Source organism: Cololabis saira, chromosome 4 (assembly GCF_033807715.1).
Source record: "Cololabis saira isolate AMF1-May2022 chromosome 4, fColSai1.1, whole genome shotgun sequence".
In the NCBI taxonomy this organism is placed as follows: Eukaryota; Metazoa; Chordata; class Actinopteri; order Beloniformes; family Belonidae; genus Cololabis; species Cololabis saira.
In genome coordinates, this window is record NC_084590.1 from 21519437 (window position 1) to 21533450 (window position 14014).

Here is a 14014-nt window from a genome sequence, read left to right on the forward strand (position 1 = left end):
GCATTTGCAGATATTTTTGCAATGAGAATGAGAGAAAAACACATTGCATATTAGCTGAACTAATTCTTATTTTTTTGTTTAATTTGCACTTGGTAATGAATCATTTTTAATTAAACAAACATATAAAGAACAATCAATGTTCCTGTGCATGTTTAACAAAAATCAGTAAACAACATTTAAAAAAAAAATTCAGTGTTATAAGAAAAACCCACTATTTCACAACCATTTTATACCACCTTTATTTTCCATTACACAGTCTTTATGGATCAGTTTTATTACAGTGCATCAGTGCAAGTCAATAATCCTGGTTGTCTTTCTGATGTAGTCAAATATATGAAAAATAACTAAAACAATAGGTCCTCCAAAACAGATCATAGCCTTTAGAGGGTGAACTTATTGAAATATGAGCCAATTTAAAAATAATACAATTGTTCTTATTATAATTGTTATTAGTAATGTTGTTCTTGTTATTAGTTTCAAATTGTGTTTAGCATTTTGTATAGCAACTGCTCTTTGTTTCCTAATATGATTCCTTTAAAATGAAAATACAAATTTGCACTACCGACCAGTGTCTTATGTCCTATTTTTAAGTTATATCTAGAGAGAGTTATTGCCATATCTGAACATCAATGAATATTATCCAATGATGAAAAAAGTAACAGTCCCATATCAAATAATGCCATGATATATTTATGCACTCTACTGAATCAGTATATTTTAGCAACTTAAAATCTTCTCAGTTATTCATCACACAATTGGCACAGCTCAGGAGAATGCAGGTACTCCTTTAGTCATTAGAATAAAATTACAACCATTAAAATGAAGAGAACCAAGTTATTATTTTGCAGAAACATCCCACTTCCATTTAAACAAGACACCAGCTCATCTGTGGAGGAAAAAAGAAAGAAATATACATTTTTGCAAATTAGTATTCAACTTTGAAAAAAAGATAATTCAGCTTTTGCTGACTTGTGAATAAATGGACAGTGTGGGTGTAATTGTACATAAGCAATGTGTGAATAGCAGCAAGTAATTTCCATTTAGTAATTGATATGTTATTTAAGTGAACAGAACTCTTCATTACACTGAATTGAAATTAACTCTAAACCAAGTCAAATAATTTTCAGTTCTTTTCTGGGGCAAAATATTATATTTTTAAAAATATCTGGTGCAGAAGTTTATGTGAATTTTCTGTTATCTAAGATCAGAGTGCTGCACACAGGGTGTACCTGGTGGGATTTACAAACATTCCACCAGCACATTTTGATAGAACTGGTAAAGTTCAAAGAAACTAGATATATACGCATACTCATGATTTTAATAGGAAGGGTTGAGCTTCAAGTCAGTCATACGGTTTGGTTACAAGAAAAACAATACTCCGATATCAGTAGGATGAAGACAATACTTTGGATAAATGATCACGTGTCCAGCAACTCTACAAAGCAATGCAGTAACTTGACAAGAAATAACTTAAATTCACATTGAGACGTAAACTATGCCAGTCTTTCATTATTGTGGACATAAATAGCAATATACTTGGTTGGGTTTTTTCTGCATTCTACAACACCAAATGGCTTCCACACATGGTTTCTGTGAAACATGTGAGGACATTGAATGTAAAACAAAAATAAATAGCACTAATAAAACTAGGGACAACACACTCACAATGATATATTACATAATACTGACAAACCTGTGTTTGGTGCTGTTGCATTATAATTAATGTCATGCGCCTAATGTGCTGCTTCTTGAGCCACTTGTTATCTTGGTTCATCACCATGATGGAGACCCATACCCTCTGTACTAGTCTGGCTTAGGTAAGGCTTATCCAAGATTTTACTGTGTATTGGCGCTTTTACACTAATACCTACTCAGCGCGACTTCACTCGCCACACCCCCGTTTTGCGCTGTTACACTACGGGTGGAGGCGTGCCGAGTTGATACTTTTTCTGTATCTATTCTGCCGAGGTTCTAAGCGTGCTGAGTCGGCCTGTATCTGACGTCATCACAATACACGCCACCGATTGGTCGGGGGACGGGGCCATCAGACGTCAGACCTTCATTTTATTCAACAGGCAAGGGGAGCGCAAACGTTGTGATCCAACTCTGAGGTGCAGATGTTCATAAACCTGGTGACTGAGGAGAGAATTAAAAAGGGATCTAGACGGGCGATAAGGAATGACCAGATTTACCAGGCGCTCGGTCACTTCTCAGCCGCTCGCGGCTCCAGCTGACTTTTAAGCAGCGCCGACACAAACAAATAAAAAGAAAGCGCCGCCGCTTGAAGCTTCTTTCACTCTCATTTCTTTACTTGATATCTAACACAAGCCACAGACCCAGCAGCACATATACTGTATCACCTCCTCCAGGTTCTACATCTTTAGTGTTATTGTCTTCTCCATTTAGATCCCACAATCAAATACGTCACAGCAGCTTCGTTCCAACCCGCCCACTTCTCATCTGGGTGTCTAGAAACAAACGAGGACAAGGCGAGACGAGGTGTGGCGAGTCGAGTCGCGCTGAGTAGGTACTAGTATAAAAGCGCCTTATGACACATACATTGGCCCCTCAAAAGCAGTGAAGTTGTACTGTACAGCCCCTCAACGTAATATTTCCATCTTAATTTGACGATGGCTGTGGTGTTCACAAGTCATAGTCAGTTTTCCCCTCAAACACAGCAAGCTGAGTTCATGCCGAGAAGCTATTCTGGCCTCATCTGACACCATCTTCTCCTAAGTCTTCTCTGAATCATTATAAATGTTCATTAGCAGCATTCAGACGCCTTCTTGAACAGGACGACTTCACAGGCTCTGCAGGATTTCAGTCCATTATAGTGCAGTGTTACTCATTTTCTTGGTGATTGTAATTCCAACTACTTTGAGATAATTAACCTCTCTGTCACCTTTTATGATTTCCATCCTTACCACATAAGATGCGACTTTGTATGGAGCCCCAGACTGAGGGCGGTAATTGGTTATTTTGTACTTATTCCATTTTTTAATTATAGTTCCTACCGTTGTTTCTTTCACATCAAGATCCTTGCTGATGTTCTTTCCTTTTCACCCATTCTAAACATTTGCAGGTCTACAATGTTGTCCCTGACCCTCTGTTGACAGTTCTTTTGTCTTGCCGATGGTAATGAGGTGGCCAAATGGAAAAGACCCTGATTCTCGGGGCAAGTGTCTTTTGTACATGTAACAGGTTCAGATTTGGAGAATAAGAGACAGGACTAGTCTGCATGGCTCATGAGAACATTCATGGTGTGTGGAAGCCAGAATTCTTGCTGGTTGGTAGGGTATTGAACACTTAGTTCATAACCTTACTAAAATATTGACCACTCACTTTACCAACAACTGTGCAAATTGAATAGGGAGTCAAATAATTATTGTTCTCACTGTAAGGGGTGTTCTGTCTATCAAACTATTTTCTTTAACATCTAAAGCTGGAGTTTGAAATAGATATTATAAAATCAACTTATGTAAAACTCTGAACTACTAGGCTTATTATTATTATTACTAGACGTATTATTATATTATGCTTATTTAGAATAAAGTTAACAATTATATTATTCCAGTCCTTGTAAAAATAGTCACTGAGTTCCTTCAAACCTTCTTGCATTGGTATGTAAAAGTGATTTTTGTTTTGTTTTGTTTCTTAAAACCTCGTAAACATTGTAGGATAATTTTTTAACGATGTGAATAGAATCAAAAAGTGTATAAAAGTATATGTTGGCTAATATTGGGTTTTTAATGGTTTCCTGGAGGTGTTGTTTTTCTGGAGCAAAATAAGATGCTCATCATGTCATTCCTGGGCATTGCATGTATGAGTAAGCTTTGTCCCAGAACTGCAGATATGTGCACTCCTCTTGTCCTGTTGCTTTCAACAAAATGAATCAATAAAAAGTGTAATATGTTACGTCATCTGTCTTATTCATGTATGATCAGAGAGATGGGTCAGCCTGGAGCTGTGTAAGGATTATTCACCGTGTGCGCATCTTGTTCAGTGAAGGGAAGACTGGCCCTCTTCTCCTCCCACTCAGACCTCCCAAACTGTGGTTAAGCTGAGGGGGAGTAAGCCAGTATTGCAAATCTCCTCCACAGGCTAAATAAAGAAAAACGCCTCCCTAGCAGAACCTGACACAATGCCTCCTACAACATATGCCGTACAGAGATCTTTTGACTCTGCATTTGGATTTATGCATCTGTGTGTGTGTGAAGAAGTCAGATGTGTGTGTCTAACCTGAGATGTTCTGAATTTGAGGCAGCAATTTGTTCCAGAGCTGACACTCTTTAGCCTTCATCCTCATCATTTTTTCTGGATGGTTGTAGTTCAGAGTGACATATTCCTGTTTCTCATGGGTGAATGTAGGCCAGGGAGCGCCATCAATCTCTGGATTCCTAAAAAAAGAGAAAACCACTGAAATGAAACGGCATCTTTGTGGCACTTACACAGCGCCAGTAATTGAATGAGCACCTGATTAGCCTACCCAGTCCGGGCAAAGTTGGCCCAGTGTTTCATAAACTTCTTGGTCATGTTAACTTCATTCTTTGTGTATCCAAAGGATATATTCAGAGGCATTCCAAAGACAAACTCTATCTCATAGCCGTGCATAACACCCATCCATTCTGGCCAAGGATTGATAGATGACCGGTGGTCAAAAAAATATAGGAAGGTCTTACCGCCATTTTTGGAGTACCTGGAGAAGTCAGGAATGGTACAGAAATATTGTTACATTTCAACAGGATAGTATAAATAATCAAAATGAAACACATAATAAATGTAAAGTAAAGGCTACGTTTCAGTATATTTATTTTCCAGCCCTAACACTTTAAAAAGAAAAGAAAAAAGCAGAAAGATATAGAAATGTATTGAATTTTATATTAACTACACCACAGCATTCTAAAATTTGGTCAGCATTAAATATTACAAAAATCTAAAAATTAAAGTATTAAAACACTATTATATCTACTTGCTCCTTAAAAGGGGTATTTTTCAAAGTGAAGTTCCATGATGTGGGCAAAACTTAGATGGGTGAATTAATTAGTCCTGTGATAAAGAAACACATTTTCTTTGTTTCGTTGTTATTCTTGGTTAATTCCAAAAACAAACAAAAGGCCCTCTTATCAATGTAATAATCATTTTTTTGAGCTCGAGATCACGTTTAAAATGGCTCCTTACCTCTCAGCAAACTCCAAAACAGGACAAGAGAACATCTGATCTCCGACCAGACTACCCAGTGAGTCACGGTTTTTCATCCTGCTTTCCTCATCAGTCCAGTCAGTGTATTGAAAAATAGCTGCCTCTTTAGCAACATTACTTGCACTGGTCATTGTTCGTCCCACACCATACAGGAACTGATTCCTTGTGATGAGACTCTGACCAGTTAGGCCAAAACCGGGAATGCCATAAGGAAGAAAGTAGGTCCCTTCATCCTTGTTTATGCCAATCATCAGCTCTTTCTTTGGAAGGCTGCTGCTATTTAGCAACACCTGGAGGAGGGGGAGAAAACTGCAAGTAACAATATAGGACTGAAATATGTGTATATATATATATATATATATATATATATATATATATATATATATATATATATATGGGATGGTTGAAAATGAAAATATTCTAAACATTATGCATAAAATTAACATTTGTATGTGCAGCTCTCCTGGAACACAGATACATAAATCCACCACAAATACACCCACTTCAATGTTAGCTCCTAGGAAGTCACCATCAACTACTGGACCAAAGGGAAAGGCTATTAGTGCAGGCTCTGTTAGAACGTCGAACTGCTTCGTTGAAATCTTTTCAGGATCAGCCTGCTGCAGACAAATCTCCAAACGAGCTTGATGAGACGTGGGACAACCCAGTAATGTTGCCAACCTAAGAGACCTGGTAATAAACAAAGAGGGGATGTGAGGAAATTAATGGAAATGAAAACAAATAAAGAATAATAAATATGATAAAGAAAAAATTAAAATAATGTTCTTTGATTGATCCTATATTAAAAATGTAGTACCCCTCTTTTAATGGTGTTTCAGTTTGGGGTAAAAATGACAACTGACTGATCATATTGGGTGTTAATAATTGGCACATATAACCTCAGACAAAAGAAAAACCATAACTTTTAACTTGTTTTACCATGACAGTATTAATTTAACAAAATGAAGCCAAAAAGAAATGAACAATAATACAATGATCAATACTAGGGGCTTTCATTTTTCAGTAACTTGTAAAACCATTTTTAGCAGGAAAAATTTGAAGTTGTTGCCTCCTCTATAACTATCAGTCATATCTTTGTGAATATTGTGGCCCATTCTTCTATACAACATAGTTGTCAACAAAGTTCATTGTGGGTTTTGGTGATTTCCTAAGGCATTGCTCTCTTGAGGTCGCAGCACAGTTTAAAAATGTTGCTTGAGATCTGGACTTCGACTGGGTAATTCTAAAACATTCACTCTTTTAGCTTTTAAGTATTCTTATTCGGTTTCGGTTCGGTTCCTTATTGATTCTCTAATCGATTCTCATCCAGTTATATCCAGTTATATCCAGTTACAGTAGTTACAGTACAAATTTAGTACAAATGACGTTGGTTGCATTAACCCCTTAATTTCAAGTATGCACCAATATTTTGCACTCAACTTCATCTAAATCAAAGCTGGCTTAAGCTGAAAAACAGAACCTTTTCAAATGAACATTGACATGAATACAATCGCAATCAACTTTTTGACTTTTACAGTTTTTATGCAGAAATTGTTTCAGAGTTTTGGATGTATTTCCCCCCCTTTGATGTGATGAAATCTCTAAACCTGTTGCAACCAAGCACCAACCATCTCACTTCCGCATTGATGCTCATGCAGGACTACGGTTCGCTGCAGTTCTTCAACTGACTGATAGAGGATGGCTACGAAAGCGAGTCAATCTCCATTGACTTCCACTCTGTACGAAAAACTGGTCTTAAGAAACCAATGGAGCACGTGACCGAATGCTTCTTCCATTGTTATATACAGTCTATTATTGCATCTGGCCCTAGTGTCGTCCTTTTTTTGTGAAATATAACCATACTTTGGTCAGGATGTCGTCAGATGCCCAATAGAGCATCTGTACAGATGGAAGTAAGTACTGGATTTGTTAGAATATCTAGTCCTGGGAAGATTGATTATTGTCTTGAATGCTTTCCACTTGTAAATAATCTTTCTCACAGCAGACACTTGTAATCCAAAAGTTTCGAAAGTGTTTTTGAAATTTAAATTTAAAAGTGGAGTAAAATGTCGAACCTGTCCCATGCCTCACTCTGGCTGCTTATACCCCATGGTACATTGGGAGAGCCGCTCTGCATCACAGCCCTTTGAAAAAGCCCATGGCTACCTGGAGAGAGCAGGTGGAAGCCCACGGATGCTGACCCAGCACTCTCCCCAAATATCGTCACCTGGAAAGAACAGCAAATAAGTCTAAATATACATACACAATGAAAAAAATCTCAATATAAAGTTTCAGACAAGCTCAGAAGATAAAGCCTTTTACCTTTGAAGCATCACCTCCAAATCCAGCGATATTATCAGCCACCCATTTGAGGGCCAAGCGCTGGTCAAGCAGGCCTTTATTTCCACGGATGTTATTGTTGTTAGGAAGAGAAAGGAAGCCAAAAACTCCTACTCTGTCAGTATCACCACAAAAATGAAGAAATATTTTAAGAGTACGATCAATGATTCAGGTGCTCATTTAGATTTTACAGCATTGTAAATTACTATTGGAAAGGGTTTCATAGGATTCTTCCTTTTTCTTCCATGGGAAATCAGGTTCAAATCAACAGTCAATGACCACTAAAGACTAGTTCCAAAAGTCAGTAATTTCCAATGACCCTCTTTTTTTCAAAGCCCAACACTACAGCAGAAATAAAAACTTATGTTACACTGTTCAAGGAATAAATAATTTAACTACCTCATCAGTTAAAATAATTATTCCACCTGAGTGAATGAGTGACAGCCGCATTGTAGTATATGATTTATATATATTCTCTCAAAGCATAATTTCTATTCAAGATGCAAACAGAAAATAGTGATGAATTCTCCATGGACTAATACCACTGAATGTGTGAAGTCCCTCAGAACGAAACACAAATTTAACAATTTTTAAGAGAATGTCAAATAAAAATCTTTGGAAAGATATTAAATAGTATTCAATTTATTTAGATGCAAGTCATTAGTGTTTTTTATGTCTGTATCTTAAAGAAAATGGAAAATAAATAAAGATAATCAAACTTATGGTACTATAGTAAAAGTTTTTTTTAAACTATACTTTAGATCCCTTCTTACCTGTAATTCATTGACACTACAACAACACCCTCAGATTTACTCAGGAAGTGACCTTGGTAAACGTCCAGGGATGATGTTCCTGCAACAAAGCCACCACCATAGATCCAAACAAGGACAGGCAGTGCTGAGGGTGGGGTTTTGTTGAAAACTGGGGACCAGACATTTAGATATAAACAATCTTCACTCAGAGGGGTGTTTGGGTTCCACATATCTGCGCCCACGAAACCTGAAAAGAAAAACAATTATAAAACATACCTCAAGTTGTAGTTCCAGTCAATTATCACACATTTTTAAATAAACTTTGACATTACATGCAAACAGATGTAAGAAAATTATGAAACAATCAACCTCCAGTAAATGGTCATGTAGGATAAATGACAGTAACATAAAAAAAAGCCCCCACATAAATCTGTGTGTTACCCTTTTTTGTGTTTATTTTTTTAATCTAACTTCAGTGACTCATTTTGTCAATCTATTTTTGGGTTCATATCTAAATTGGGCATTAGTTTAAGCATTCTACATATGCCTGGCATGGTCATAGCTGGCTTTCTTACAGTGCCTAACAGATGGCTGTCTATAAATATTCATACATCCATGACCCAGTCCCAGTCCATCCCCCGGGTGAGGCGGAACAGTAGGCAAAGCTGTAGTGGCCAATTGCGCGCCTGCGGAGCATTCCCAGTGTGCTGTTTAACAGTTGGACCAGTGTTCCATTAAAGAAAGAAAAGCCTTATCCTGATATCATTTTTTACAAACACCAGCACTTGGACGAAACCTTTTTTCAGTGCCCTGCTATTTTTTTCAGCCAGAAAGAAACCATAAGCCTAAGCAAAATTAAAATTAAACCACTTAATCTGTTTGATTTGGGCATGTTTCACTGGCTCCATTGGATGCTACCACCTGAAGAAATTCCCCCAACACCATATTATCAAAAGCGGTTAAGACCATGCAGTCGTGCTCTGGCTTCACTTGTGAATTTAATTGATCCCTTAACGGAGCAATTAAAATGCTTTATTTTTATTTTTTTCTTCTCCAGAGTAAAAGCAAGCTACAACAATGGCTTCCCTAAGTAAAGAAAGAAACAGTAATGAATTTGGGAATTAGACTACTATGGAATGTCCTGGAAAACCTTGCACAGCAAAACAATCTATTCATTAGATAAAATGAGCAACAAATGAAAAATAAATAAGTCACTCACTGACAATGACGTTAAAAACTCATTGAAACTTAAATTTGAGAAGAGGAAGAAAAACTCATTGGCTCAGGAGCAGTAAGATCCCTTCATTACTAATGTGTGCTAAAAGGAAATCAACTGCCACGTCCACTCATGTTCACTGGCAATGAGGGAGTTGGTTAAATATTAACCCTAATTAACTTTATATGGGGTCTTCAAATGAAAACTAAAGCATGATAAGAACTGAACTGCTTCCTTTACATCGAAAGGAAGTGGAATGGTCTTAATCAGGAAACTTTACGGCCGAAAAGTAGTCCCGCTTGGACCATATCAGTTGGTCTTTAAACAATTTCATTTCGTCTATGTGCTCTTATGAATGCAAATGTATCCTTATCTAATGTGAAAGTTTTGTTTCTTTTACAATTCACAGACAATCATCTGCAAGATATGCCCTAATCAGTCAGTTGCAAACACACGCTGTGGGTGTGTGGTGTTATATATTATTGCAATCCCCCATGATAAGCCTACCTGAACCTAATACAATGTCTTTTTTAAAGTTCTTTATCTTACTTGAATTATCCAGCTGAGACATCGCACAGCAAAACCCAAGTTCACCATGCTTTCACCTGAAAATCAGTGTACTTGCTAAGTTTAAATGATAAAACCACTGTCTGGGGCGATAAAATAAATGTTATTAAAATGCTATGCTTTGAAGCTAAGTCCAGAATACGATAATGTTCCTTTTTTATACTGTGCTCTTTCTATTTTCGATAATGCTTTCTTGATGAGAGTTAGAAAAAGAAAAGAGTGTAGTAACAAACAAATAACGGTGGTGGTGACATTGCAAATGATCTTTCAATAACTTTCAGCACGTATGTATTGTGTCCATTCATGTTAACATAGGTACTACCTGGAAAAGTTGTATCGATCACCTGGTGGCAAGAGTTAGGATGTTTGGTGGCATCTTTCACACCCTCCCATTTCTCTACTGCCTGTGGAGCTTTAAATCTCAGTTTCCCAAGGGGTGGTTTTGCATATGGAATTCCAAGAAACGCTCTCACTTCACCATCCAACACTGACAACAACTTCCCTTGAACTTTCCCATGTTTGGTACTGACTATGAGGTCATCTCGGGTGGCAAATGATGTAGTCAGGAAATGAAAGGAAACAAGAAAAAGAGCAAAATATGTACACCGATAAACTGTCGCCATGGAAAATCTTGAAGGGAGAAAACAAAGAAAGAGAAACACTCATTAATTAATGCAAGTTTATCAATACAGTATATAGCATGTGGAATACAGACAAATAATTGCGTATTATACAGCCATCATTCTAAACTTATACATCACCGTGAACAGACTTACTGTTTAGTACCTACTATACTATGTTGATTGAAGTAATTATGTTTTTTGTTTGTTTTTGCTTTGTTGTTGTTGTTTTGTACAGAGGAAGCCACAGATGACACTAAAACTGTATTCATATATTATTTATTAAATGTTACTTGGGTAAAAAATAAGTACATAATAACATAAACAGTCAGGACCACATGCTGTTTGGAAAGCATTTCCTTCATTGCTAACTTAAAGTAGCATGTCCTTTAGTTGTAATTAGACAAACTGGACTAGAACTGACTAGACTAGACTAGAAACTGGCCCTAGATAGCTCAGTGGGATGAGAGGGTGCCATGAACAGAGGCCGCTGCCCTGTGCAGGCAGCGCAGGCTTGAGCCCCGGCCTGTTGTTCTTTCCTGCATGTCTTCCCCCCTCTCTCTATACCCACTTTCTTTTCCTCCTACTTTGAATGAAGAATACTAGTGCCAAAAAATCTTTAAAAAAGAGAGACAAACTGGACTTTGAAACAACAGAGCTGGGCTCAAGGATCAGGGAGCAGACATAATTAGTTGTATATGTGTCAATTTTGAAAGATAGAAAAAAATATTCCTGTTTTTGACTTTTTTACATTTTTACATTTTACATTTGACTTTTTTACATTGCAGCCCAATATATTTCATCTTTTACTTAACATTAATGTACTATTTCAGAATTGAAACCCTGCAACCAATTCCAAAAATGACGGTAAATAGAAAATGTTGCGTTAGCAATGACAAAGGAAAGGCTGAATCTTTCAGGAGTTAAAATGGGCAGATGATCTCTAGTCTGTAAACAGATGCAAGGAAAACATTTTATGGAAATGAATGAAAACAATGTTCCTCAATGGTGACTGGAAGGGATTTGCATTCACTATTTCGAAATAATTTTTGGACACTCCAATGACTTTTCCTACTGACTTGCCAAATAAGATACAACATGAAATGATCTGTGGATTAATGCGATGTGGCGCAAATCCAAAGAAAAAATAAAATAGACTGAATGTGCAGGGATCATATTCTCTTGCTTTGTTACAACTACAGTACAGCAACTACATTTAGTTTTTTTGCTTAGGATTAGGACCTATCAGTGCATGATGATAACACTATTCTACATCCATCAAAGCCTACTTTTCAAGAGTTCTGCATCAATAACCATCATCCAAGAACCGCTGATAAAACCAAATATGCAATGGATTCATTTGAGTTTGTTAAACACTGAAAAACATATACTGCCTAAAAGAAAACAGTTTTTTCGGGAATGTAAGTAAGTAAGTATTCTTCGACAGGACAAACGAAAACTACTTTGTAAACACATAAGTTGCTGCAGAAAAAGAGGGTGAGTATAGAAAATAGATGCAGCAATGCTGGACTGGGCTCCAAAAATTGTGAAAATAATAACCAATTTAAATATGTTTTTAACAGGAAGAATGGGGAAAAGAAACCTAACTGAAACACGTTTTAAGTGTCGTGGTAAAGATACTAAGTCTTAGTATCTCTTGCTCTTAACTTTTTTTTATATTTGTAGGTCTGGAAAGAAAGGATGTCGGCTATATTAACAACTGACATGAAGTTGAGAAGAACTGAAGTGTGGTTCTTGCTGTTTTCAAAGAAATCTCTGTTTTTTTCTTTCGCATAGCCTCATAATGTCTTATCATCTTTTAATCTGCTCCTTGGCCAAAGTCTGATTATCTGAATGCGTGTTCATATTGCGTTTGCGTGCCTATGTGTGTAAATTAAAGACACACACAACCGTTTCTCCGCTGAAAACGTGTGTGTTTCCAGAAGCGCCTATAATCCTTGAATCAATAGACACTGGGGGTCCTGGGGAGTGTGACAATGCAACGATTTAGTGTACGTGCGACCACTTCGTAAAGCCGCTTTACTTTGAAAGGACGCACAGCAGACCCGTAACAAGAGGAAAGCTTGGCTGTGGCGCGCATTCAACGCACCAACGGAGCAGAAGCGCACTCCCGCACAAACTCACACAAGCGTCTTAAAAATGAAGCTATAGTGGTGTCTTACCTTATCTCCCAGGAGTTTTCCTGTGTGTTGAGTTAATGATCACACAGCGAGGATGGGATGATGTAGGCGTGGACCCCTGTGTCCAGGACTGTCCCACTCCACCACCCACAAGGCAACTGCTTTGCCGCAGCCACCTGCATATACTGTACACTGAAAAAAATACATCTAAGCGCATGTAAATATAACATATTTAAATTGTGATATTAACAATTAAAAATGAGGTTTGTTGCTTTAATACATCTAGTTTTTAACTTAATCTGCATTTGTTCAAAAAAACAAGACATTGTGCATTTTTTCCTTAATAAGCAGTATTTGTAATCCCAGGCCATCTTTTCATTTACACACAAACAACAAGCAATGATCTTGTTGTATTTGTATTAGTATTACATTTTTTTTATATAAACTAATTAAAAAAAAGTTAAAAAAAAGTAAAAATAAACAAATAAATAAATAAAAAACTACTTAATTTTAAGTATGTACAAAATTCATTGAGATTATTATGTAGATCAAGAAAGACTAGTCTTTGTATAAACTACTTAATTTTTTGGTATGTAAATAGTACATCTTGCAAGTAAAGTCAACTTAATTTTGGTAAAACAATTAAGTTGACTGTACTTGCAAGATGTATTATTTACATCCAGAAAATTAAATAGTTTATACAAAGACTAGTCTTTCTTGATCTATATAATAATCTCGTGCAAAAAGTTGACTTGTTTTTTTTAAGTAGATCAAGCACAATATTTGCATCAGTGTAGTCCTCAAGTTTAAATGATTCAACAGAACAACTGCCGGCTTTAAGCAAAACTAAATCATTATATACAATAGCAACAATAATAATAATAATAATGATAATAATAATAACAGATTTACCAATGACAGATAATCCAATGATGTCCTAGTGTTTCAGAGGCATTTATTTTCTAGTATTGTAGTCTAATGTGGAGGTGGAGCCAGTTTAAAGTACTGTATATAATGCCTGATGTATGATATATAATACATTAATTTTTGAGACCTCTGCACCACCCCTACAATAAAAGTACTCTATGTATTCTTAATGCTAAAAACGTATATTATTTAGAAAATATTAAAGACAATTTTGGGGTTTGTTCATTTCAATATAAGAAAATAAGCAGAAAA

At 36.5% G+C, this 14014-nt stretch overlaps 1 protein-coding gene across 1 annotated transcript; it reads right to left on the minus strand.

Moving 5' to 3' along the window:
- Nucleotides 1-221: 221 nt before the first annotated feature.
- On the minus strand, nucleotides 222-12981 carry LOC133441636 (cholinesterase-like). Its single transcript, XM_061719134.1, has 10 exons — nucleotides 12878-12981; nucleotides 10397-10704; nucleotides 8313-8538; nucleotides 7522-7654; nucleotides 7275-7426; nucleotides 5703-5889; nucleotides 5179-5489; nucleotides 4487-4696; nucleotides 4240-4397; nucleotides 222-886 (listed from the first exon to the last, which is right to left on the minus strand). The coding sequence occupies exons 2-10, from the start codon at nucleotides 10695-10697 to the stop codon at nucleotides 795-797; spliced, it is 1770 nt and encodes a 589-aa protein (XP_061575118.1). The 5' UTR covers nucleotides 10698-10704; nucleotides 12878-12981; the 3' UTR covers nucleotides 222-794.
- Between the last annotated feature and the right edge of the window lie 1033 nt (nucleotides 12982-14014).